At 36.8% G+C, this 27,705-nt stretch overlaps 1 protein-coding gene across 1 annotated transcript in view; it reads left to right on the plus strand.

Annotated features, from left to right (window-relative positions):
- PPFIA2 (PTPRF interacting protein alpha 2) overlaps positions 1-27,705 on the plus strand; it is a 317,236-nt gene that overhangs the window by 181,224 nt on the left and 108,307 nt on the right. The window contains exons 4-6 of the mRNA XM_053942047.1: positions 5,755-5,856; positions 16,302-16,466; positions 26,864-26,938. Of these exons, the coding sequence (XP_053798022.1) occupies positions 5,755-5,856; positions 16,302-16,466; positions 26,864-26,938 (342 nt within the window). The remainder of the gene's footprint in view (positions 1-5,754; positions 5,857-16,301; positions 16,467-26,863; positions 26,939-27,705) is intronic.

Raw genomic sequence — 27,705 nt, forward strand, 5'->3', positions numbered from 1 at the left:
CTTGGTGTTCAGTCTGGGTCCTGGCCTCAGCCTCTACACCACTTGCCTGTGATTTGCTTGGGTGTAACCTAATAGCCAGCTTTTTGTGGTCATTGTTTTCTGCTGGCTAAGGCTTTTTAAATGCTAATTAGGTGCCCAGCAACTTAATCTGTGGATTTCCTTTTGCCTTGGTTTTCCCAGTAACTCTAAAACATTTTGTGGCTACAGTGTATAACATCTATAACTACAACCTATTACATACAACCCCAACTGCATGTATTATACATATATAACACAAGGAAAGTAGCAAATGCATGTTACCAGACTGGTTTGCCTTACTGTAGTTCAGAACTCGAACTGTAAGTCACCAGGTGACATTTGTTATCCTTTCCACCACCTGTCACGCATCTGGATGCCCAAGCATATGCCAAAATGTCTATTTTAATTTCAGCTGAAACAATACCAAGAAATAAGAAAACATAAACAGCAACAACATACTCTATAGATTCCACTGAAAGTTTATTCTGTGAGACTCTGAAAGTATTATAGAGATTAATCCTTGCAAATTAGCAACAAGCGCTCCACCCTGTAGGACTGTAGAGAAATATGTGTATATGTGTGGTTTTGTGCTTCAAAACTGATTCAATGTGAGTTGGGATCATTAGCTTTTTATTAACTATGATTTTTTTGTTCAGTACATAACATTACTTACAACCTTAAGGACAGGAGTTTTTTTAAAAGAATCTGAACAGAATAATACTGCTGGACTGGTAGTTACTGAATCCTAGTTTAAGACCTACAGGCAGAAGTGTTAATGGTACTTTTGAAAAACAAGGGAGGACTATACAATATAAATCTTGAAATGAACAGGGCTAATGCCTTTATTAATGTTCAGCTCTTTATTAAAAAGAACAGCCGGGCAGGGGGCTTGACACAGAGCTCGCCCCTGCGGTTGTAGCTTTCTCAGGTGGCTGAAAGGAAGGAGGCGTGCAGAGTCTGTTACTGAAGTCCAGAGCAGCAGCTGTCCCTTCTTCTCTCCTTGTAGCACACCGGTGGCCAGAGGATGAGGAGGCATGGCGTTCATAGTCTGTTGCTGAAGTACAGAACAGCTATCCCCGCTCCTTCCCTGGTGACAGCACCAGGGCTCTCTCTTTCTGTCTCCCTGCTTCTCACAGCCTAACCTAGTCTATTCTTTTTAAGGTGATGGTAACGGGTAAAAGTCAATCAGGGGATGTGTTTCCATCTTCCTCAGCTAGGGCATTTGTCTAGACCCCTTTACTGTGTTTAGTTTTTTGATTTAGGGGTGTCTTTAGCTCCTAAAATTACTCCCATGATCCCAAGGGGTTTTTTTATTTGCATGTTAGTCCCAGAATAGCAGCGTGGGGGGGTGGGAGGCCAGTTATCTCCAGGTAGTTTAGAGAAAACAAACAGAGCAATCAGCTAATTAACATTTCAATATCGGTACTTAGCTAGAGATAGTAGCTTTTTTGGTGTTGCCATGGGAATGAAGAAGGCCCTGCCCACGTCTCTGAGGAATACCTGGAAACTGTTCATTACAAATCCCTCCCCTATTTCTTTGATTGGGCTTAAGCCCGCATCAACTTACACTCTTTGGCTTTTGAGGGCTAACTTCTTTTGGCATTTGTACGCTTTTACTTATGTCTGATGGCAATTCGCCTGTTCTTTAGAAACTAAGTAAGACTTAATAATATTCTAATTAAATTTTTTTCACTTAACTCTTATTCTTATTAAACAATTACCAAGTACTTAAACCTTTATTATGGTACTTTAACTCAGAAACAGTTATTAGCACCTTACTGTATATCAGTCTCTAGCAAGTCTTCTTTAAAGTTAATTTTAAGTCCTCTGGTTTCTTAATTACTGTCCATGCACAAGAGGAGGCAGGTGACACTGTTGGATCTGATCTGACGTCCGGGGGTGGCACTGGTCCTCTGACTCTGGTGACCTGGGTCCAGCCTTTTTCTTGGGTTTGCAGCGCAGTGTGTGTGGTGAGTAGCACCTGGAAAGTCCTTCGAATTTGGGGGTTAATGGAGTGGTAGTGTTCCAGGACTTTATCAACACCTAATCCCCGGGACTGATGTTGTGGGCATTGGTGTCCAGAGGGGAAGTTTGGGGGAGATACCCCTTCTTTCTGAGGCCTTCTAGGGATTTTCCTGTGACCTCTAAATATTTCTGAGTTGCTGCCTCCCCTTCCAGATAATCTGCTGTACTGAAAGGGGTGATTAAAAAAGGGAGTCCAAACATAATTTCATAGGGAGAGACCCCTATATCGGACCAAGGTCTTGTTCTGATGCGCAAGAGAGCGAGAGGTAAACACCTCAGCCAATTCATCTTTGTCTCTTCAATTAATTTGGTTATCACATTTTTAAGAGTTCTATTCATCCTTTCCACTCTTCCAGAGCTTTGAGGATGCCATGGGGTGTACAATCTCCACTTTATCCCCAGGGCTTTTGTTACTTGATATAAAGTTTGAGCGAAAAAATATGGACCTTGGACCAAGTCAATGGTACTGACTAGCCCGTATTAAGGTATGATGGTTTCTAAGAACATTCTTGCAACTTCCTGCACAGTTTCCTTTTTGGTTGGGAAAGCCTCCACCCAGTGAGTGAGGTGATCTATGATCACTAGTAAATGTTTGTACTTTAATTTTCCCTTGCAGGGTCAACTTTCGGGCTTCTTTTATCAGAATAGCTGCTGCTGCAATTACTTGCAGGCAAGTTGGTCATCCTCTGGTCTACTGGGTCTAGTAGTTTTGAGAGGTAGGCTATTGACTTTTTTGTCTTCCCCACTTAAATACACTCTTAGGGCTTCTTTGAGCAACTCATTCATGTTCTTTTCTTGCCAATCCTCTATCTTTTCTAGTTTTTGTCTAATATCAGGGCAGGATTTGGTGACAAACTAGACCTTTAAGAGGACTTGACCCTCTGGGCGATCTGGGTCTATATTTGAATATAACTGGAAATTTCATTTTAGTCGGTTAAGCCAAATTGCCGGGGTCTCATCCTTCTCCTGAGTACCATCAAAGGCCAATTTCGTGTTGCTTCCCCTAGGGATACTCTTTGATCCTTCTTATCATGAGGGACCTATAGTCTCTCATGTTTTGCCTTCCTTCTTCCTGGCTGGGACTCCGGTTGGGGTCCACCAAGGGCATCCCCTGGTTCCCTGGGGTCCCCAGTCCACCCTCTCTTTCCCATATCTTCACCCCTGCTGCTCGGATCATCTGGACCTCTCTCGGAGAGAAGAGAATGCTTAGAATAGCTCAGCTCTCCCCAGGTACAAATACTTAGCCCTAGAAATTGTTTCAACTGGCTAGATATTCCAACGGGGTCTTCCACTAAATTTCTTAGCTCTTTCCCAAATCCCCGGACTTCGGAAGCTGCCAAAGGTGCATCCACAAACCTAACTCCCCCAGCTGCTCTACCCATAGGAACCCCTCTAAGGGGAAAGAGCCCCTCCACCCTTGGTGCTTTGGATTGGGTGCCACAATAAGTCCCTTTTTCTAAGACACCAGGCAGGGAAATAGTGGAGACAGACACTGGAGGCCAGGGGGCATTCCAGGTGGTGAACCAACACTGGGCAAGGGTGGCCTCAGCTCCCAAGTGGGAGGAGGCAAGGAAACTCCAGCTGGAGAAGGGGAAGAGGGAACTGGGGAGATGGTTGAGGAAACTAGGGGAAGGGACGATGGAACAGAGGTGGGAAAACGGGGGAAAGGAATCAGGGACTCAATAGGAGGGGCTGAAGGACCAGCTGGGGAAACTGTTGGAGAAGTAACAGGAGCAGAAGGGGGCAGGCAATCAAGGGGGTCCCATTCCTTTATTTTTCTAGTCTCCCCCTCTCTATTCTCTTTGTCTTCCTGTCTATTTCTTCGTAACTTGCATATTCTCAGTCTCATTATTTATAGAATTCTCCAGCCAGCAAGCTGCATAAGATAGTTGTTCAATATCAGTACTTAGCTAGAGTTAGTAGCTTTTTTGGTGTTGCCATGGGAACTAAGAAGGCCCTGCCTGCGTCTCTGGGGAACACATGGAAACTGTTCATTACAAATCACATTTTCAAAGTTAAGCTAGGGGTTTTAACAATAAGTATACTGTGTAGCCTTAAATGTACCTGACCACTAGGATGTAAAAAGCAAATACTGATGAGAAGGTAGGACACAAAACATCATTGTATGGTTCATGTTATCAGTAGCCAGTGTCTAAAACAAAATCCATTGAGGCTATCAGAACAACATTCTCTTTATCATGCAATTTGCATGGAGGTCTACTGTGCTCAGAATAAAACTTGAAATTTTTTTGAATAATCTTTAACATATATTACCATATTCTGTTAACTATTTAAAAACTTAACTATAACAGAATGGGACTAGGAATACCCACGAAAGTTCTGTTGAACACCTATTTAGTTCAGATAAAAGCTGCTTTCTGCAGCTTGAGGAGAAGCAGCAAACCAAACCCTTTTGAGATCATCACTAGCTTTTGTCTTAAATAAATAGACTTAGTCTCAGCTTCATCCTACTGGCTAAGATAAACCACCTGAACATGTTTGTTTTTTTTTTTTAACTGCTTTCTCTTGGAGTGCAGTTTAACTGCTTACTTGTGGGCTGGTGGTCTCTTATGCACTGACAGTTCTGGTGAAATTGAAATTAATCTAGTATTTAAAAATATATTTAAATTTATATTATAAATATAATATAAATTATATAATATATAAATATATATTATTAATATTTTATTTAAATTTAATATATTTTAATATATTAAATATATTAAAAATATATTTTAAAATATATCTTTGTTAAACAGCAATGCTGTTCAAGACATTTTTTTCCTCAAAACATGATCTCAAAAGGCTTTTCATCCTTTACTTTACTGTATCTGTGAGATATGTAGCATCTTTTTGCCATAAAGGATAATATTAACCACTAGAGCTTAGTATATCTTATGTCTGTCAAAATAAACACATATGGAGTGAAAACCTTTTCCTTATTAAATTAATGCCAACTCTAGAATTGTCCTTTGTATAGACAAAAATTTATGTGTATTGTTGAAGAGTTACAGCAATGCAAGACATTTTAATAGAAATTTTGACAAGTAAAAGATGTTTTTCAGAATACCTATTAGTTGCATACATAAAGCATAAAATCAGGAACAGCTTAAAATTCATTTTCATTTTATGTTGTTAATTCATAGGAAATTCATTCCAACTAAATGAATGTTCTGAGTCTTCACAGCCTTTCACTATAATGGCTGAATATATTTTAATGGTTAACTTCAATATCAAGTAGAGTACTTTTTTCACAACTCATATATTACTTATGTTAATCTGATATTAGGTAGATTTTGATTAGTGAATACCTTAACTTTTTTCTCATGTGCCATATTGCATAGGCTGCCTTACGGAGTGGCAGGAATGCTCCTAAGTGGGTATGTCGAGTTGAACCTCCTCATGTGTGAAATGTGGTGTCTCTGTTGGTATGAAATTGGCCAGTTCTGTTCCTCTTCTGGTGTAATAACTTCTGATAGCTTATGTATGGGAGATGTTGCCGTCATTTTGAATCTTCTTTTGTTTCTAAACTTAAATCAGTAGTTACCTTTTATTAGCTATGTCTAAACTTGAAATGATTTTGGGAGATGCTATTTTAGTTTATGTTGATGATTTCTAAATATTTAAATCCTCAAACTCTAGAATGCACATGGATTTGATTATCCTAGTGCTTACATCTTGAGTAACTTCCTATATAATTTTATTCTACAGGAATTTGCTGCACTGACTAAAGAATTAAATGCATGCAGGGAACAGCTGCTTGAAAAAGAGGAAGAGATTTCAGAACTAAAAGCTGAAAGAAACAACACAAGAGTAAGTACACAGCAGATCTTTTCTGGATATCATGTGTGTTTAAACTTACATATAAATCTAGAACTTAATTTGTATGAATAAGACGACAAAAAAATTCAGCATTTTCATGAGTAAAGGAGATTCAAAGTAGCAGGACTTATCTACCATGCAACAATCCTGAAGGAAATTAGTGTATTAGCCAGATGCATTGCCAACAGTTACAATTACAGGAGATTTAGTATGTAACATGGTAAGATCATTCAGTTTAAATGTCTTCTAAAGCAAGGGACTCATGCAACCTTCCAAGTCTGAGTAGCCTGCACATATCCTCATCTCTTATCAAGGCAAAAGGCAAGGTTACATCAGACAACCAGATTTGCCTTGTGCCTTGGATTCAATCTGAATAAGGATGAGATGAAGGCTGCCACATGTAGCCCATGCAGTCTGTTGTTTAACCTACATGCAGCCTTGTGATCCTTGAAGTAAATGTTATTTGCCATACAGCTGAGCGGGGGCAAGATTCAATCCTGAAATTTATCATGTTCTGCTTCAATCAGAGATACTGTTCTGTCTGGGAACAAGAATATATGATACAGCACCTTCTGAAAATTCTCAAATGATGGACAGAATTGTTTTCAGAATAAAATAATTTGCATGTAGAATTGTCTGGGCAAAGGCAGAATTGATCTAGAAACACAAGAGGAGACTTTATGGTGTTTGTGGAAGAGTGTGAGAAAAGAGATAGAGTAGTTGAAGATCAGGTAGGAGTCAAGCTGGTAGTAAACATACATAATAGATCTCAGAGGTTGAACACCAAGGATGACTTCTAATATCCGTATTTTGTGCTCTGTGTAACTTTCCCCCATTTTCCTCGTCTTAATAAACTAATAGCACTTTGGATGCTCAGCTAACATCTCCTCTTTGTCAGCTAATTTGCTTTTTGAAGGGAATCTTCAAAATGCCAAAAGACCTGAGAGAGGGTCTTTCTCCCTGCTTTCTTCTTCATATCTATAGCACCATAGAGTGCCATAGAGTTCAGAAATTCAAGAGAGGACAGATGAAACAGATGCCTACAGAGGCAAAGTTGATCCATCTGTGATTTCTTGGATGTTCCGGAGATGGTCATATTTAGCACGAAGTTCTTAGAGGTGATGGTTTGGAAAACCTTATGGGAGGAATAGGTGACATACTTTTTCTCCCATTAATTAATTAATTTTGATAAACATGTAGGAATTGCACTGCATTTTCCAGATTTAGCAAATCTTGTCAGCTGAAGAAAATCTGAAGACTTTCTATAGCTGCTTAAATTATCAGTAACTCCTACATGTATATTACATTTGTATTTAATTTAAAAAAATGCTTTATCCATTTCACTCCAAATCCACTGAACACCAGCTTTAGTGTGTTAAAACTGTAGTGCACCAATACCTAGTGTGGGTCTGATATAAGCAGTGCAGACTGGCAAAAATTCCAAGACACCCTAGTAGCCTAAGATAGTCACTTGTCAAAGAACTGTGAGAGAAAAGGAAGATGACTCAACTGCAAGTCATCTCCTAAGTCAGACTGATCTCTGTCATAGGCAGTTTCTTTGCAGAGCAAGAAGCTTAAAGATCATCCATTCCTATGTTTCTTGTGCTACGTAAAGGAAAAATCGGTAAGAGGTTTTCCAGGAGAGCCAATATCAACAAATGGGAGTTACAGTGTTATAGTCCTTGCAAGTCCTTGCAGTTAAAATTCGTAAATGCTAACACGTAAATGCTAACGTGTTTTCAAAATGAGGATGAAGCTAGAGATCAAAATGTTTAGGCTATGAAAAAAAACATAGGGAATGCAGGAGATGTTACAGCAAACAAGGGGTACATAGAGTCCAAATATAAATGGGAAAGAAGATAGAAAAAAATTCAGAGACATGACCTCTAGCATTTTCATTAATAAGTTATTACCCTGTCATGTCATATTTAGGTTCTTGCCAGGCATTAAGCTACCATATACTACAACATAGAGCTAGTTGTAATACTCATGCTGTCTTCTATACGGACACTCCTTTGATAGGGAAAGATGAGTGTTTTAGATGCAAAGCTGTTGTTTTCAACACAATCTCAATAATGTGCTAGTGATGAGATTTCCAGCAGCATTCATTGGGAAAGCATTGCCTATGAAGAGGCAAACTGAAATTTATGGTGTTATTAGTGCAAAACAGCATTAATATTTTGTAAGAAAAAAAATTGCTTCAAAATTTTTCTGTTAATTTAGCAAGGATTCTAATAAAATAATAATATTTGAGGAACCACTAATACAGTTTCACAGTGAGAAAATTAAATGTCTTCTCTCAAATACAGAGTTAGTCTGACTGATGCATCTTTTACATTGATCTAATGTTCACACTTAAGCCAGCCCTAGCTTGGCTACATTAGTGAGGCTCACCTGACCCCCAGGACACAATCACACATAGTGGAACTACTCATAACAACCACTTTGTCCCAAGTAGCACTTCCTGCTGCTTTTATATGAACATGCTCAGTTCTAAATTGCAGCTTCTGAAATTTTAATCCAACCTTTTATCTCCTTGGGATAACAGCAAAAAAGATATTGTTGATTTGTCCTGCTTCAAACTGAGTATCAGGAGAAAGGAATGAAAGTGGCAATTCTGTCAGGTCCTGAGTGCACACCAGCCTTCCGGGTCCCCTTTACATTTTCAGTTATGCCCAACTGGCAGTATTTTATTTACTCTAGACCCCCACCTATGTGTTTCTTTATTTTCTGGCAACAGCCTCACACAGTTTTTGCTCATTATATAAACAAAGAAAACACAAAACTGATTTCACATCCTGGTTTCCCACTCTCTGCCAAGCTGTAGTAGTAGACCTTGATGGTAACATGTATTAGAGAGAGACCATGATGGAATTACATTCTTTGGGACACATACTCTTCAGATCTCAGCCAAAATACCAGAAACTAAACCTTACCCCAATATTTAATCAAGTTTCTACTCAATCCTTCTAGCAGCATTCTTAGGCATTTGCTGTTGAATGTGCATTTTTGCTGCCTATGATAATTAACTTTTTCTGACATATTACCGTAGAAATAGTTCATGTTAAAAACAAAGCTGGCAACTTAATTATCAATACACGAGGCAAAGTAGAAAGTGTGGGAGCGCTGATTGCATGGCATTGCTGATGGGAAGACAGGTTCTCTCTGGAAGACCATTGTATGGGACTTTGAAAACAGATACAAAAGTATCTTAATAGAAATTCTTACTGTTATTTCTCTGGATATTCTCTAGATAAATGATCACCTATAGCATGTAGAAAGATAGCATCTTTTCTGAAGCTGGAAGATAAGTCAGTGTGATCTAGCATGTTATTTGATAGAAAATATAAAATAACTCTACTTTGGCTGTTTAAATTAAAATGATTTTTTTTTTGTCTCAGTCTGTATTCTTTAAAAGTAGAAAAAAATCCATAGGATTACCTTATTAGATCAGAGTACTATTATGAGAAAATTTGGGGGTTGGTTTGGTAGCTGAAAAAAATATGTTCTGCTACTGCTATGGATTAATCTGATTATGGATCTTTCCCTACAACAACAAAAAAGTACCAGACACATACATGTGCTTTTTACATAAAGCATAATTTTTTTACTCAAATCGGTCTGAAATATTTTAGTTCTAACAGTTTAGAACCAAAAGAATTATACCTGTGTACATAAATGAAACAGTAGTAACAGACAGTGTCATTAACTCTCTTTTGCTTCATGCCTTAGGAGATGAAATACTTTTTAAAGTGAACAAGGCTGAGTTATATCTAATTTTATTCATATTTTATTGTCTCCATTTCTTATTGAATGGTTTATGAAACATCTTCAATTACACATTGCAGTCTCATTATACCTGTAGATCAGGACTTAACCCTATGTGTAATAATTCAAATTCCCTTCTACTGTATTGAGAAACTCTAAGAATATATTTTAAAGTGTAGTTTTACCTATTTTAGCTTGATTTCTCAAAGGTCCTTTTAATTAAATCAGTTCCATAGGTGCTGAAAATTAATCAGGTACTCTATTTCTTTTTTAAACATGAGGAGTTCTTACAGTCTAAAAACACTGTACACATGAAAATAAGTATGTCTGTCTCCTAAAGTTCTGCAAATGGCAAAACATTAATTCAGTAATATAAATAATAGTATATATCATTGCCTCAACATTATTAACTATCTTGTAGATTCATATGTTTCTTCTGTAAAAAAAAAGAACTTCTGTTGGAAAGTAGTGTAACAACAGATAGTAAATGTAATATATAGTTATTCATTAACTGTATGTTTTTATATAACCATGTATTTTTAGGTAATCTGTGTAGCATAATAGTTATTATATTTCTATTAATTATTCTTACAAAATCCCTTTTCTTCCTATTACTTTGTATCATTATCTAATAATTACATTTTCTTTTACACCTTGGTTTCACATATGTGTGATTTCATTAAGGCTTTAGGTTGCTCACACTTTGGTTTCTGTACAGAAGGACAGACATGGGACACACTGCAGTAGTTGGGCTCTAACTTTATTTTTTCACAGAAAAAAAAAACACTGTTAATTTATCAGTGTCGCTGTTGGAGGCCACACCACCTGACCACAGGTGAAAAGTGGTTTCCATCACTGTGGAACAATGCTGAAGAAAATCATTGATTTTGTGTCTGATTTTAGAGGTCGTCTTCAACCCCATGTCTGCTTATTTTACTTGTCTTCTCTGCTCACACCAGAGATGGAGACTCACTGAACAATGTGGATTCTAAATATAAACTGAAAAAAAATTCAGTTTTTCCTGTGCTGGTAAGAAATCCTAAGCAGAACCTCAATAGAGAATTGTCTGCTTAGAGGGTTACCTCATTCCTCTAAGGAATACCTTAAGCTAAGTCTGTCTCATTTTAGTAAAAGTATTTTCTTTTATGTTTTTTCCCTGTATTTAATTATTCATGACTTTCCTTTTCTCTCCATTACTCTCTGCTGATTCTTTAATGTCTCTATTTAATTATCCTGCTGTGAACTTTTTCTACAAACAAGTTTTTTGAAAATAATGAAAGTTAAGATGAAATATTTTATATTGATTAAAATCCAGGTCCTGTAATAGCAAACTCTGCTGAGTCACACTAATTTCAACTTACTGAGCCATCATTCTTTAAAATGAATGTTTTAACTTCTTTCATTTTCTATTTGTAAATCAGTGTCCATGTAGTCATGATGGTATGGTGTAGTAGAGCAGAGTAGGTGATAATCTATAATGATGTAGCTTATACCATAAAATCTAACCATGCATTTCTGTTTCACAGAAATCAATCACTTCCATGATTGCTTTGTAAATGATTTGAGAAATACAGGAAGCTGGGTATATTCTAAAAATTTTCTCCTTTCATGTTCATTTAGTTCTAATTAACTCTTTAGAGATGCTACAGTCATTTAAAAATATATGCATTAGAGCACTTTTCAGTCTTTATTATTTTTATATATTTTTTATGCTTATAAAAAGTCCAGAGTTCCAGAAATGATTTTTTTTTACATAAGATACAATTATCATCACGGCATCTTGAGCATCCTAAAATTTGCCCAGCATAAAACTCACTTGTCAGATTATTTCATAATTCATTGTCAAGCTTATGTTTTCCAGTAGGAAAAGCATGGCAGTGATGCGTGGGTGATTTTGTCCTACCTGCTGCTGTTGATCTTCATCTTCTTTTCTCTGCAAGCTGCCTGTCCCTCTGAGTGCTTGACAACTGTAACAGCTTGACAGTGTGAGGGAGCAGAAAATGCTCAGCAGCCCATGATCACTATTAATGCCAGAGTTTAGTTGCAACTTACTGAAATGCCTAAAGCTGTTTCAAACAATTCTTTTGTAGTTTAAATGAATTACCATTATTGTTAAAATGCTATTTCAATGTGAAATCTTGTGATGTTTTCACAACTATTTGGAGTATCAATTCTTGAACTACATATGTGGAGGAAAGTCCTCAGCATGCCCACAAGTTATTGTGATTTCTTTCGTTAAACATTGGTTGGACACACCATCATCTTCAATGTCAATCTTTTATGTTTATGTTCATGTTCCCTTCATTGTAGCCCTGAGACACTTCATAATTCTGTCAGCGTTGTTGACATTTCCACTTCCCAGGGAAGCAGGGAAGATCTGTTACCCCTTTTTTTAATATAATTGTAGTTGGGGAAAAGTTGAATAAAAGAGCAGCTATTGTTACATAGCCAAAGTAGGGCAACAAAACTGGTGAAGAGTCTGAAGCACAAGTCTTACAAGGAGCAGCTGAGGGAGCTGGGGGTGTTTAGCCTGCTGAAAAGGACACTCAGGGGAGACCTTATCACTCTTTACAGCTATAGGTCAGGTGGGGGTCAGCCCCTTCTCCCTTGTCAGGTAACAAGTGATAGTACAAAAGGAAATGGCCTTAAGTTACACCAGGGGAAGTTTAGCTTGGGCATTAGGGAAAATTTCTTCACCAAGATTATCTTGGTGATTGGATCCAGCATTGGAACAGGCTGCCCTACTGCTCCAGGGAAATGGAAGAGTTGCCATCCCTGGAGGTATTTAAAAGATGTGTAAATGTGGCACTTGGGTCCTTTGTTTAGTGGAGGACTTGGTACTGCTGGGTTAATGTTTGGACATGATGATCTTAGAGGTTTTTTCTAGCCTAAACAATTCTATTATTCTGTGAATCTAGCACTTCATCAGAGCAGGGGGCAAGAATTTGCTATCAGTCAGATATCCTACCCCCTTAGGTATTTTCCATTTCAGCAGAACTGGGAATAATGTGTCACTAAGAGACCTGGTTAGTAATATTCCCCACTCAGCTGGTTTTGCTGTTAACAGTGCTCACAGAATTTGTGAAGAAATAGAGTTTATTTTTGTTGAAAAGCAAAAATAAGAAATTTTTATAAATGAGAAACCTATGTTAGCATGCCTTCTTGAGCATTCCTAGAGCTGATGGTAAGGAAAATTCCAGTGTTCAGAGGTAGTTTCCAGAAGAATGAGTGAGTGCAAGTGCTTGAGTAAATAGGAACAGTAAGAAAAGGTATGAAATGTTCACAAGCACTGTTTAGTTCTCCATGGGTCTTTTGACACAGCCATGACAATCTGTATACAGCAAAATTGTCAAAACAGCATTTTGCACTTGATTTATGTAACAGCTATGAAATGTATGCAGACATTGGAATATGTCTTTTTCTCCTCTGAAATGGTAGTTCTCAGCTAAAAACAAACTTAGCTTTTGTGTATGTTAAATGGGTGATTGTCACTGGTTTAGTATTATGCATTATGCGTGTTTCTAACATGGCAGTAAGGTAACCAAAATATGTTATCCGTAGCTCTGCAAAAGGCTAGAGTGCTGTACTGTTCATCTCAAATAGCAAACTCCTCCACAATCATCCCATTAGAAATTCTGAGTTCCTACCACTCTGCTCTCTTCTTATACTTGAAAACCTTGTTTAACTTGTTTTGTCTCTTCATCACTCTCTTTGATCTCTGTTCTGCCTGTGCTGCTTAGCAAGTTTCTTGTCTTCTGTCTGTGCTGACTTCACATTCCCTGTTGGGATTGTCAGTCTGCACCAGTTCAAAATGAGATTCTGGATGTATGTTAGGAGGTTTCTTGTGTGTTCCTTATTTATCTCTCTGCTATAGATTATATGTAATTCCTTCTGGCTTGAGTATTTTTCCATGTCAAGATTTTCATGTCACCGTCACTTTTCTTCTCTCCTAAACTGAATTTTCCCATTTTCTCTTCCAGCTAAGTCTTGCACACAGGCTCTCAGACATCCCTGATCATCATAGCATTTGTCTGCAAGATAAGTCATCTAGGGTAGTAGGACATCAAATATGATAAATTTGCTCAGTTAGGCCAAAAAAGAGATTGCTGAGGTTTTGTTACTCTGGACTGGTTTAATGGGTGTCAGTTTGAGCATTAGACAACTACAGACCTGTGGAAGGAACAGTAATGTGGCCTGGGGTCCCAGGGGTCTGTCTGAACCCAGATAGCGCTGGGCTGATCAGCACAACCTGTCCAGGTCCCTCAGGCTAGCTCCCAGCAGCAGGCAATCTTAGCGAGCAGCTCAGCTCTTAAGAGAGATCAGCTCTTTGGTGAATTCAGCTCTTAAGTGATTTCAGCTCTTTGCTCGCTAAGTGCCTCAGCAGACGCAGGGATGAGAGAGAGAAGGCTGTCTGTGGTTCCACAGCGGTGTCTTTATTGGCAGCTCCTGCAAAGGGTTCCAGTGACAGCTCTTCTGCTGAACTGGGCAGAAATGGGGGTTTATATAGGGTACAGGGGTGTTGGAAATTGTCCAACAGCAAGGGTCAGGGCAAACATGACCTATGGTCTTACAGAGAGATAACGAGGGTCCAAATGCAGAAGAGGGGCTTCTTTTGGTCCATTCATCCTGACTAGGCATTTCTTATCTTAGGCGAGTGACTGCTAGGGAGACCTCACAGGGCCTCTGACTGCTACAGAATGGCCATACTAAAAACTCAACTGTGGATCAATGTCTTCCCTTTCTTCCCAATTTCTTCAGAAATCTGTAGCCTTTTGGCTGGATTTCGACTCATCCAGACGTAGCTATGATGCAGTGAAAAATTTCTGCATAAAGAGAACCAATCAGGACGAGCCAGGCTCTAACAGGATCATCCATGAAGTGGGAATGACTGTGGGGAAATCTAAGTGCACAGCATGGATTAGAGTCAGATTCTGGCTACCCCAGGGCTATGGAGTGGGGCAGAGTTAGGCTGCATAGAGAAGGAAATACTGCACCCTCACAGACTCTTTCAGGAGACAGGGCAGAGTGTAGGTTGAAGAATTAGAAATCAGCTATTGGCTTACTTTCCTCTAGCTTTCTCCCAGATAAACTAGATGGTTTAGAAAAGCCATGATGATACAAGAATTTAGACAAAAATTCAGCAATTCAATTCTATTTATGATAGCAGTTAATTGTTTATTTAAGTACTACTATGAATAGAAATACTCTGTAAATATATATTCTGATCTCATTTAATTTGCAAACTTCCCACAATCCCACACTGAATTCTTGATGGTTCTATCATTAAGAGGTCTCTTCAAATTTGTGTGTTACTTTGGACTGCCTCAAAAAATTAAAAATCCACCTATATCTGCCATTAGACCTTCAGGGAGGAGAAAGCTTGTGAATTTCTTGTTCATTTGCTTTTGATGAATACAGGCTATGACTTGGATTCAGAAATGATAGAGAGAGCCTCCTTTCTTGAACTGCAAAGGGTCATTATAACTCTCATTGTATTAACATTGATCACATATTCATCTGCAACTTTTTGTGAAGAATATAGTTATTGTAACCTAATAACCAGGTGCAAATCCAGACACGAGAACCATGTTTTAAACAAAGATGACACCAAACCATAATCATTCTTAATCTGACTTATTATCAACATACTACTATGTCTAATAATTCATGTAAGAATAAAAAACATTATGTAACTGAGAATAACTACGGATTACAGAAAAATATATGTACTAATAGTAGCTATATTAAGAACCACATCAAAGGAGAAATATTAAACAAATGTCCATGTAACTTTCAAATTTCCAGTTCAATGACTTAGATATAATTGTTTGTTATAATTACAATACATTTAACATGCATTCTGATTCATGAATTTAGCTACCTTGATTTAACCTTACAGCTAACAAAGTCTCTTTAATGTTCAGGCACTAAAAATGACAGTGGTAGCCCTATGAAAGTATAGACAAATAAGGAATTGTCTATTCAACATCAACATACCATTTTAATTTTTCCTTTAACCTCAGAGTAAAAATGGAAAGTAAATATAATATGTTTTTACAATATGTTATTTATGGTCTATTTTACAGATGTTTATGGACTTCTCTGGTTTTTGTTGTGTTTTTAATACAACAGAGACAATATTTTAAAGCATGTGCTAGTGACGAGCACCATTAGCTCTGACAGTTCTAATCAATAGTCTTAAAAATCTTGTAAAAATATACTGTTCACTCCTACATATTTTGTTAATTTGCTTTCAAGATAAATTGAAAATATATTACAGTAAGGCTGAATTAATTGTAAACTTATTTAATATTTTTGCATGATTCTTTAGACTGTCTTTGCTTATTTGGCTGTCAATACTCATCAATATCCATCACAAATTGTATGTAAATATGTAATTAATTTAGTAAAATCATGACCCTATGCTTAATGATTTGTTGTTCTTGCTTTTCATAGCAGAGTTTTAAGTGAAATCATGAGTTGATCTTCTATTTTTCCATTTATTCCATCTAGTTTAGAAACATGAAATATTGCTAATAGTTCCAGCAATCTCTCCTACAATGAAGTTGCCAGGAAAATTGCTGTTTGGTATCATGTGCTTTGTAGTTAGAATTTCTGTGGCATTTAGGGGCCCATAAATTAAAAACCTTTTATTTCAAATCCAATAGCTGTTACTGGAGCATTTGGAGTGCCTTGTCTCAAGACACGAAAGATCCCTTAGGATGACAGTGGTGAAACGGCAAGCACAGTCTCCCTCAGGAGTTTCCAGTGAAGTTGAGGTCCTCAAAGCTCTGAAATCTCTGTTTGAGCACCACAAGGCTTTGGATGAAAAGGTACAGTATGGAAAAAAAGCTTACTGAATACATTCTTTAACTTGTCTAATTGTGCTTTATGATGCAGCAGAGCAACAGAATGGTTTGTTTGCTCCTGGGAATAAACCCTGTACTTAGAGTGTTTACAGGTGTCCAGAGAAATATGGATGGTAAGAAGGTGGGGCCAATGGCTGTAATGCACTCGAGGTCACTTCAGCTATCTTTTGTAGACAATAGAAATGACTTTTCAAAATAAGAAAATCTCATCCCTACCAGACATGCTTCTCCTATTTAGTACTAAATAAAGATGAACCTGTGGGATTTATTGGGTGTAAAATTTGCTTTTAAGTTATGGCCATGAAAACATAGGTATATCTCAAATTTTAAAAACACACAGAGAGGCAGAATAAGATGTTCCTAACTACATAAGGAAACTTGGCTCTTAGATATTTTCAGGAGGAAAACCTCCTAAATTTCAGCAATCTTTGCTACATAAAGAGAGTGTTCCCTTTACAAGTAGCATAACCTAAATTAAGTAGTACATTCTTCATTATCAGAGGTGATGAAAGGCCTGCAAAATCAAGGTAAAAGCCAATGATAACTGCATAAAGTCATGCTAATGAAGAGGGCCTTTCCACTGTATTCCTCATGTTTCCTCTGCTGGAAAGACTATATTCAAAGTGAATGAAATTTTGTACAACTATGAATTATCATCTTGAGTATTATGTACATTAATTCAGAAATCCAGTTCAAGTCTAGAAACAGTATGCTAGGAAGATGACGCATCTGAATTAGTAAATGCCTCAAAACTAGATATGCATGGAGCACATGAGAAATAGGGCTCATGAGCAAAGAATCTCGTTTCTTATGGGGTCTGTTTTGGCTGATTTGCTCATTGCTGAGTTGCTTCTCTGTTTGAGATGGTTGGGTAAGAAAAGATGACATTGTGCAGAACAGCATCTGAAACCATTGACTGCACAGATGAGCTGTATTGTACAGGAACAGTTTAATGGTCTCACACTAACAAATTTAACTTTCAGAATATACTCAGAAAGTTGACTTTACTTAATGAATGAGGTAGCTGTAGATATATAACTATATATATATATATATATATATATATCATTGGTAATGAAAGGATGAGACACTGTGGGTTATGAATCATACTAGGTTAACTATCAGGTTCAAAGTTGAATAAATTTAAGTAACTTAGACCAAATAAAAACTTCTTATGTGTATAGGTATATCTTTTGGGTTATATGTTCTACTCAGATATCATGAAACCATCTTTAAAGAAAATCTAGAAAATTACTTCTAGCCACTGTAATAAGCTTTTGGATGTCATTAACACTTTAAAAGTCCTGTATTATTAAAAAGGTCTTTTGAGGATTGATGGGGTTTATGCTCTGAGCTTTGATCTTTTATCCAGCATTTTAAATATCGATAAAACTAGGGTAGGGAGCTCTCCAGCTTTTACATTGTGTTGGATAAGTATGAGAAACAGTAAGAACTAAACTTGAAATAGATTCTGATTATGTAATAGTTGTGTACCTCATACACATTTTCTTTTGTGAATGTTTTAGTATTTTGGTACTATGCAGTTTATATTACATTCCATTTTGAAAATTATTGTACAGAATTAGATCGAAGCTACATGTAATATTTTGACTTGCATTATTGAAAAATTTGACTTACATTGTTGAAAATTCTATTCTTATATTATTTTAAATGTAACAGATTAAAATCAGCATTCAGCACATTAAAAAATTTTGGAATTACACAGGTAGATATCTTATGTATCTAATTGATTCCTGTCACAGTGGTAACAATTATCAGGGTAGAAAAGTCAACCAACTGCAATTATATTAATGGAAGATTCGTTCTATTATAAAACAAGTTTTAAAATTGGTTGGTCAAAATTACTTTTTCTGACATGCGTTTTACCTATGTGTGGAACCTTTTTTTTTTTTGATGCAACAGATTATATTTTTACTATAAAAATAAACTATATTATTTATATGTTACTATAAAACATTCCAAGATAAGTCCAGTAAACAGTTTAACAAATTATTTTAAAATAATAATGTGTGCTGGGTTTATAAGAAATTATTTTAAAATAATTTGTTATATATTTTATATATATATATATATATATATATATATATATATATATATATATATTTATATTATAAAATAATTTGTTATAAACCCAGCACACATTATTTTCAAGGACAAATTCTATATAAAAGTATCTGGTTTTGTTACAGTGTCTCTGGAAAGACTGGATCAAAGACGTTGCATATATTGCCCAGATACTTGATAATATAATGCTTTCACAAATTGTCAGCATTATGGTGATTTTTATTTTAAAATAATGAAAGTAAAAATGACTGCATGCACCCAAATGTGCCAATTTTTTTTTTTGGCATATGAGTCATACATTCAGCATGGTGACAGAAAAATTATGTAAATTAGATTTGTTTCAAAACCTTCAGAAATAAGAAATCAATCTACCTATAAAAGTGCATTGAAGCTTTTCAGGGACTAGTAGAACAATGTGGGTTGGAGCTCCTCAGAGACATCTGTCCCAGCCTCCTGCTCCAAGCAGGACCAACTGTTTCAGGTTGCTTAGGGTCCTGTCCAATAACTTCTCAATATTTGTAGGCAGAAAATCTATTCTGGTGTTTCACCACCCTCACTGTAACTTTTTCCCATAATACCTATCTGGAGTTTCTGTTGTTGAGTGTTGCACTGGTTCCCTCTTGTCCTAGTTCCCTTCCTGCATCTGCAAGAAGAATCTGGCTTTATTTCCTCCACATCTTCTGGTTAGCTGGTTGTAGACAACAACTAGATCTCCCATGAACTTTTCCTTCTCCACTTTGACCAGACCCAGCTCTCTCAGTCAGTCTCATATGCTGTGAGCTCCAGCTCATGCCCAGCTTGGTGGGCCTTCATTGAAATCTGCCAATATCTTCTACCAGGGAGCCCAAAACAATGTAGCCTCAAAAGTCTGGAGGGAAATAATAATTTCCTCCAACCCACTGGCCAAACTATGTACTGGCCTTTTTCACCACTAGATCTTTTCTGCAAAACTGCTTTCTCTTCGTGAAGCCTGTCTCATTCTCTTATGGGTTATGAATTTTTTGGCAATGGGATGCCACACAGACTTTGTCTCACTGATCACAAACCTCTGAACCTTGCAGTCCAGTCCATTTCTGGTGCACCATGGAATCTATTTCACCAATTCACATCTGACCAGTTCTCTAGAGATAAAAGGAAGATCTTGCAGAAAACCTCAGTAAAGACAAAAAACATTCTCTGTTCTCCCCTCATCCATGGAGCCAGCCCTCTCATCACACAAGGCAGTAAGGTTGGCCAGGTATCATTTGGTTTGGATAAGGCCATACTGGCTCTCCCCAATCACCATCTTGTCCTTTATGTGTCTGAAAATACTTCCTGGAAGATTTGCTCTATAAATTTACCTACACTGGCCAGCTTGTATTTTTCCTGGATCTTGCCAGGATAACTCCTCTATTTCATGAAGAAGGAAAAAATATTTATGAGTTTTCCACTCATCAGGAATCTCCCTGAATTGTGCTCCTTTCAAAGTTGAAAAAGGCCTTATTGTGAAAAAATTAACAAGTCTCTTGGCATCCGTGGATGGAGTCAGTCTACTGCCTTTGACTTATGTATGTCTTGTCTTCCTGTATTGTGGGTTGTTGTATGCCGGGTTGGTTCGCTTAGGGATTTTAATAAATGTTAGTTGTCTGTACCCCCATTTTCCCCTCAAAAATGGTTCACTCCAAGTTGTCTACCATAGGAGCTTTTACATATCCATCTTATAGCCACCCCCTGTTTATTCCTGAAAGTTCTGTGTCACTCACCCCACCTTTGTATTCCTATTTGTCCCAGAACGCTGTACCTACCTCTGTTATATTCCCATAGGTTGCTGTGATCCACGTCACTCCTCTGTCATCTGTCCTCATTGGGCAAGGGGGGCTTCTGCCCCTGTCTGCCCACCCCCTATTTAACCCCATGTTCAATCGCCATTTTTGTCCTCGCGTGGGACCTGGGAACCGCCACTCCAGCCATCACAGTGGCCACGTGGGAAATAGAAGTTCTCAGCCACACAGGCAAGGGGTGCCTTCTCTCGTCCCTTTGCTTCCTCTCAGCATAAGGCTATGAAAGTGGTAAACCCACGCCGGAGCACCCAGCCCTAGAGCCTCTGTGCACACGGCAGCTCTGGTCTCATGAAAAGGCAGAGCCTAGCTGGGCGCCCCAGCTGCCCAAGGCCAGAGCGAAGAACAAAAGCTGCAGTGGGTTATGCTTCACTCGCACAGAATCTGCTGTTGTGCTCAGAGGAGACCTGCAGGCAGAATCTCACAGTAAAACTGAGGCAAAAAAACACAGCAAAACAAACAGTGCCCCATCAGAAAATGTGCACAAAGCTGAAGTAGGTTAATGGATAAAGAGTAATAGAAACTGTCAAAAGTGTACTGGAAATGTATCATGATTCTTTGCAAAGGAATAATGCAAATTTCTCTGTAATTTTTTCTTCACAAAAAAATGTTCACACTGAAACTATTAATGTAGTTGTTACATTCTTGGAAAAGCATAACAAAATATTTTCATGAGAAGTTTTGCCCTTTAAACTTACAAAAATATGAAGAAAATCTTAAAATTCTTCCTAAATGCAATTTTTTTTCATGTTTTCACTTCCTACACTAAAACATCTTGATGTGTTGTAACAAGCTCTACCACAAAACTTGACTATCATGAAAGGATTGCTATGTGCACTGTACAAGAACTACAAAACCATCTTCATTACTATAAGGAAATGCAATGAAAACTACTAAGAGATTGGAAAGTAAAAAATAAAAAATATCAATTTCTAGCCAGGCCTGCTTATGTATAAAAAGAATCAGGAGTGATACCTTAACTTATTTCAAACTCTGTTGACTTTCTAGCTATTACATGAAGTATGGGCTCTGCCTTTACCTTTTGTGCAAAAGATAGGTCACCACAGAAAGATCACAGCTGTGACTGTATTATTCTGAGAAAATGTGGCTGTCATTGCAGTTTTTTCAGAGTCTGATAGCTCCTTCAGGATCCCTCTCATTATCCAACTGCCACAGGCCTGGAGAATGAAAGCTTGTCATGAGCTTCCCATCAGAGAGAGCCAGTCCTGTTTGGCTGAACCCAATAGGTACCTTCTAGCAAGTAGGAAGTGGTAAGAGTATGCTTTTAATCTTACCCCATTATCTGTACAAGATCTTAGTAGTGCCAAAAAAGAGTCTTCACAGACTGTTTTTGCACTTTTGATGTATTTTGTGAGAATTTTCACTTGAGGGTATGGGGATAATGACAGAGTTAATTTAGATTAGAGATTTTTACCATTATATGTGTCCCTCAGAAAAATCTTACTGTGTCTCCTTGGGTAAGTTGTATCACAGCACATGAAATTGATAGCACACAAACTGTATGCATTGTTATTATTATTATTATTATTATTATTATTATTATTATTATTATTATTTTATTTTGACAGAAGCTATACATATTTTCAAAAAAGTTTTGTATATCTAATTATGCTAACATTTTTGGAAATACAAAACCAAAGCACATGGGCAGTTCTGCTAGCAATTTTAAATTTTCATTGTGTGAGAAGTTAAGTTTAGTGACTGTTTTACCTAAGTGTAAGGTTAGGTTATATCTCATAGACAACGAAAGTGTGTGAAGTTTTAAACACTAGAACTTAGGAGTGATTTGGCCTAGGTCCATTGTGAAATTCTGACTTAATATTTCTTATAGCCTTTGCTATTGTATAAGTCAGGTGAAATTCGCAGCAGTATTTATAGAGTAGAAACCTCCCTTCAGTTATTCACCCTGTCCTTCTTAATGCTGCAGATCTCAAACATTTCTCTTGCTGCTGCTAAGTAGTTCATACCTTTGTTGTGGGTTTTTTTTCATGCAATGAAAAGTTGTGGAACTAATGTAAGACAGCACTACCAAATATTTTGTGATATTATATATGAATATACATGGAATTGTTTATAAAAAAGCAAGTGAAGACGATATTCCCTAGAAATCATTAGAGCTAAATGAAAAATAGAAGCTCATGTTAACTTCATGGTTAGAACAGACATTGAGGAGTCAGGAAATACATAGTCCTGATATGCAATTCAGGAAGAACAAAAGGTAGAAAAAATATTATGTTACTTGTGTCTTTCTATAGTTCTGTTTGGCTTCTAATATCTATCTGAACATGTTTGTTGTCCTGCAGACATTTTTCCTATTTTGCTTTAAACTTTGGGTTCAACTTTTAAAATGTGCATTTAGAAAGAAGAAAGAAGCAACTTCTCCAAACACAGTTTTTGATTAGTGTTGTAAGAAAAGTGTCCAGTTGTTCTTGACAGTGGAAAGCAGCTACCAGATGTTACTGTCATAGCTAAGAATCAAAAACCCACTGGTTCTCTTGAGATTAGTGGCAGAAAAGTATACTTAATATTATTGCTTGCAAAATTAGCCTATTTGTATCAGCATGATCACTATCCTTTTATTCATTAGCAGGTAACTAGAAGAACTTTTATTCAATAGACTGTTCATGGAAAAAAAGTGATTCAATTCCAGTGTGCAAGTGGGTTTTTTAAAGCTCTGTATGGACTGCAGATCTGAAGAGAGTGAAGAAAGAACCTGACAACAAGCAAAAAAGTGGGAAGCAGTTGCTAGGAGACAGAGAAAGATGGGTGATATTTTGCACTGACAGCAGTGCTAACATGACATTGACTATGTTACATTTAAAGATAATGTGGTTGCATTTAAAAGCCAGAAGAATACCCAGTCATCTGGGCATATGTTGGATACACCCTCTAACATGGAGAGAGCAACTCTTTTCTGCTGTCTTTTTCACTACAATCATAAAATCACAAAATGGTTTTGGTTATAAAGAAATAATTAAAACTCACCTCATTTGAACGCCTGCCATGTTAGGGACACTGTTCACTGGACCATGTTGCGCTAGGCCCCATCCAAACTGGCCTTGAAAACTTCCAGGGATGGAGCATACATAGCTCCTCTGGGCAACCTGTTTCAGTGTCTCACCACATTCAGAGTAAAAAATTTCTTCCTAATATCTAATTTAAATCTGTCCTCTTTCAGGTTAAATCCCTTCTACCTTGTCCTGTCACTACCTGCCCTTGTAAAAAGTTCCTCTCCAGTTCTCTTGTAAACCCCTTTAGAAACTGGAAGGTGCTATAAATTCTCCCTAGAGCCTTCTATTCTCCAGGTATTTGTCCTTTAAAAATGTTTATGATAGCATTTCTGTTAGATCAGTTGATATCTGATTAGTCTTACTTTGTGAAACCTCTTTTAGTAAAGCTCTATCGTGTGCCATAGAAAATAGAAATATGTTGAAGAATCATATGAAATTTAAGTAGAGTAACTTTTGAAGTGATACACATGATCTCACTAAGATAATTCTTATGAACTATAGTTACTTACTTATTGTCACTTCCAGAAAATAGAAAACAGTATGCCAATCACTAATTGGCATTCATCATTTGAAGAAAAAAACCCAAACAAAAATGGCCACATAAAAATAGTTTGCATTTGTTCCAGTTTCTTTTTCTTTAACAAGATAGTGACCCGGAAAAACAACCTTTCCTGCATCTCTCAGAAATGAGGATGGTTCTGCTTGGGATTTATTTTTTTTGCTGTAAACATAAATATGAAGATGGAATCCAATAAAAAATGCTTTGCAATACATTTTTGTATGGCTGAGAAAGAAATGTAAAATGAGAAATAATGTTACAGCTTCTGGGTTATAAACCAGAGCAGATTTCTCCTTCAGATCAGAGTGTTGATGTAACTCTTTATTTTTTTACTAATAGAATCAAAGATTTCCCTCAACTTTAACAGCTGTTATTTATGTTTGAAAATGAATAATTAGTTGCAGCCTTTCCAATGTCACTATGGCAAATGTGAATCTGAATTTGTTGTTCACTGGTCAGACAAAAGGGAAGAAGACTTTCTGTGCCAAGGCAGAGTTGTTCTCAGTTCCTTTATCAACTGTTAGATTCAGAGAACAAATAGAAGCCATCAGACTGCAATTTTGGTTAGGTTATTTAAAAGAAAGCTAGTGTATTAATTATGTACATGGGAGGAAGGCAAGATAAGATAAGGCAAGGCAGGACAAAGGAAACAACTTCCATCTGTTGCTCTGTCTTACACTGGTAATGTTCAGTGCTGTCTCTGACAATAGGCCAAGAATAAAAAGAAATACATTTGAATATAATAGCTTGATAGTCAGAATAGAAACGTTAATTCTCTACCTAGTTTTGCTCAAGTGCCATGTAAAAATTATGTCTCCAGAGTTGTCTGTTGTTTAGAGGGAGTGTTTACAAGCTCTAAAATGGCTGTGTAAAATCCACTAGGATTCATTTCTACAGTGACACAGGTTGTAAAGTTCAGGGATAATTCTTCTGATTCCAGCTCCTTGTAGAGCTGTGACATCCTCAGTAATTTGGCCTAGTAATTTGGTTTGCAAATTCTAGCACCATTCAAAGTGAATGTCAGTATTAGACATATAATAATGTATCTTTTAAACTACATTCTCCTTTATAAAGCACTTGGGCTTGAATACATGGAGGTTGCAGAAAAAAATTCAATTCAAGTTGCCAACTCATTGTATTTCATGTTGACTTTTAACAGCTGCCTGCTTGTGAATTTTCTCTCAATCATCTTGTCCCAAGGCAGAGCTTACAGCCAAAGGGATTGAAGCCAGAAACATGATTGTAATTTTTCCATGTTTTTTTTAACTTAACTGAGTTTTTTTGTTAAGAAGTTGTTATATACCAGCTCCCATTGTGGTTAGAGGAGTCAAAATTAGCCCTCTTGAAGACAGTTCTACACCTCTCACTAGTTGTTTTAAATAAACTATGTAAAGAGGAACAAAAGCCTCAAACTACTGCATAAAACTATATTTGCATTTGTTAGAAAGGGTGAATAGTTTTATTTTTAAATGGTCATTTCCTGAATATGTATTTCATCTTTAGATTTAGTCAGTTTAAAGTCAAATTAAAGTGCTGTGTTATAGTCTTGCAACTAATTTTCATCTACTAAAGTCTAATCCATTCTTGGGATATAGAGATCTGTTTGCAAAATCTCATTTCTATCAGTAGTAAATGAAAACAAAGTGTGTAAGGGAAGGTGATATTTATTAGACTAAGAGCTATCACTGGAAAAAATATGAAAGCATTAGGACATATGCAACTCTTTCAGTTGCAAGGATGAAAACATGTATTTGTTAAGGATGAAAATGTGTCATGTTTCTTTGTAAATGAAAGATTGATTTTGTTTTGCTTTATTTTTCAGCTACATCTCTTGGTCTAATAGAGTATGCTACCTTACCCAACAAACATTGCTGATAGCCTTAAACATCTGTGCATCAGCAGCTGGAACAGTATTGCTGCGGTGTAGCTGGAACACGTAAAGAAGTATACCTTGAGTGTTGACTGATTAGCCAGGTTATAAACTCATTTATTGTGAGGTGTCTAATGAAGTTCTGAAGATTAGGATAGTCACAGTGTCCCTAAACAGTCAGGAGAGAGAGTCACACACAGCACTGGGGGTCACTTCAGGTCTGATTTGCCTTTGATTGTATTGGGAGACTGCACTACATTGCTGGCTTAGGTTACATGAGCTACACGAGCTGACACTGAGCCAGAGCACTCAAATCAGCTGTGATTGTGTCTTCAGACACATTTAGTATTAAGTATTAATAATCAATAATTAGCAATAATTAAAATACTGGAAATAATAATAATTGAGATCATAATCATCCTTGGAGCAGAATAGGTTATTTATGAAACTGGTGCAAACACAGAGGAATTTTCTGCTTATGAGAGTATACATTGTCTATGACTTTTTGCAAAACTGAAACAAATGCATGATGATGTAAAAGATCTTTAGTATATGGGCCTGAAGACAATGCTACAAGTTATTTTTCAATGAATTTATTGCATTCAGTTACTATAAACAGATTACTTATCTTCCATGGAGTGAACTTAAAATATCTGAAAATGTTTTTTTCTTTATCCTTTGTAAAATATGTTTGTGAAAGTTTTATTTTTATGCTTAATGTGGTCTTAAAATATTTTCATTTGCTGTGTATTCCATAAAATTACAGGCAGACTGTGGAACAGCAGTGTGGCATTTAAAGTTTGACACCTATTTTAATGGGTTAAGTTTTCCTGTAGTTAGGTTTAAATGTTTACTACACAATATGTCTCATGAAAGGGTGCAACACAGATGTCTGCAAATGGAGTGGCAGGGCATACAATAGAGCATATGGCAGATGATATAATCTTTAAAGGCTAATAGAAATTACGTTACTGCACATATTTTGATTTTTCTTCTAGGTAAGGGAACGACTGAGGGTTTCTTTAGAAAGAGTCTCTGCACTGGAAGAAGAACTAGCTGCTGCTAACCAGGAGGTAACATAAAACACTTTCTTCCCTTTTGAGATTAAATTTCTCTAATACTCTGTCCCATGTGTTCCCTGTCACTTTCTTCAAAACTGTTAGGAAAAAAAACCCAACAATACAAAGAAACAATACCAAAATGAAACAAAATCTAAAGAAAAATTACATTCTGAGTAACCTCAGTGAGGCTTCTTTAAGGTCGTTGTAAGATTAATACAACCTTCTGTTTACCAATTTATTTCCTCCTTCTCTTTCTTTGCAAGCAAACCAAAATCCAAGAGCTCGTAACAGATTCCTAAATTTCTTATTGGACTTGAAAAAGGAGTGAACCAACAAATATGTCATAACCTGAATTTTCATTTTACTATAAAATTAAGTAAAACACATGCATATATCCTGGTTATATAAATGTTAACATTGATGAAGGAAGGATTATGGATTACTGTGAAATGTAGGTTTGTCTCTTCCCTTTTAACTGCAGTGTATCATGGTGTACTATGGTGCCACATAACTATGGTGAGCTTGGACAAGAGAGATTTTTCCTGTTTGCAGACTGTTCTCTTTTGTTTGAAAGGGTGAACAGCAAAACATGTTTGTATTGAACAGCTGTACACTACACATATATAGAAAGAAAGTTTGCACCCTAGAGAGGCGATTTTGAGGCCAGATAATGTAAAAAATGAAGTCAGCTGGTGACTTTACCATTTCCCTCGTGTTCTGAACCCACCTGACATGTGCTTTAAACACTGTTAAAAATAAGCCAGATAAGCAAGTTAAAT

Source organism: Vidua chalybeata, chromosome 5, assembly GCF_026979565.1.
Source record: "Vidua chalybeata isolate OUT-0048 chromosome 5, bVidCha1 merged haplotype, whole genome shotgun sequence".
In the NCBI taxonomy this organism is placed as follows: Eukaryota; Metazoa; Chordata; class Aves; order Passeriformes; family Viduidae; genus Vidua; species Vidua chalybeata.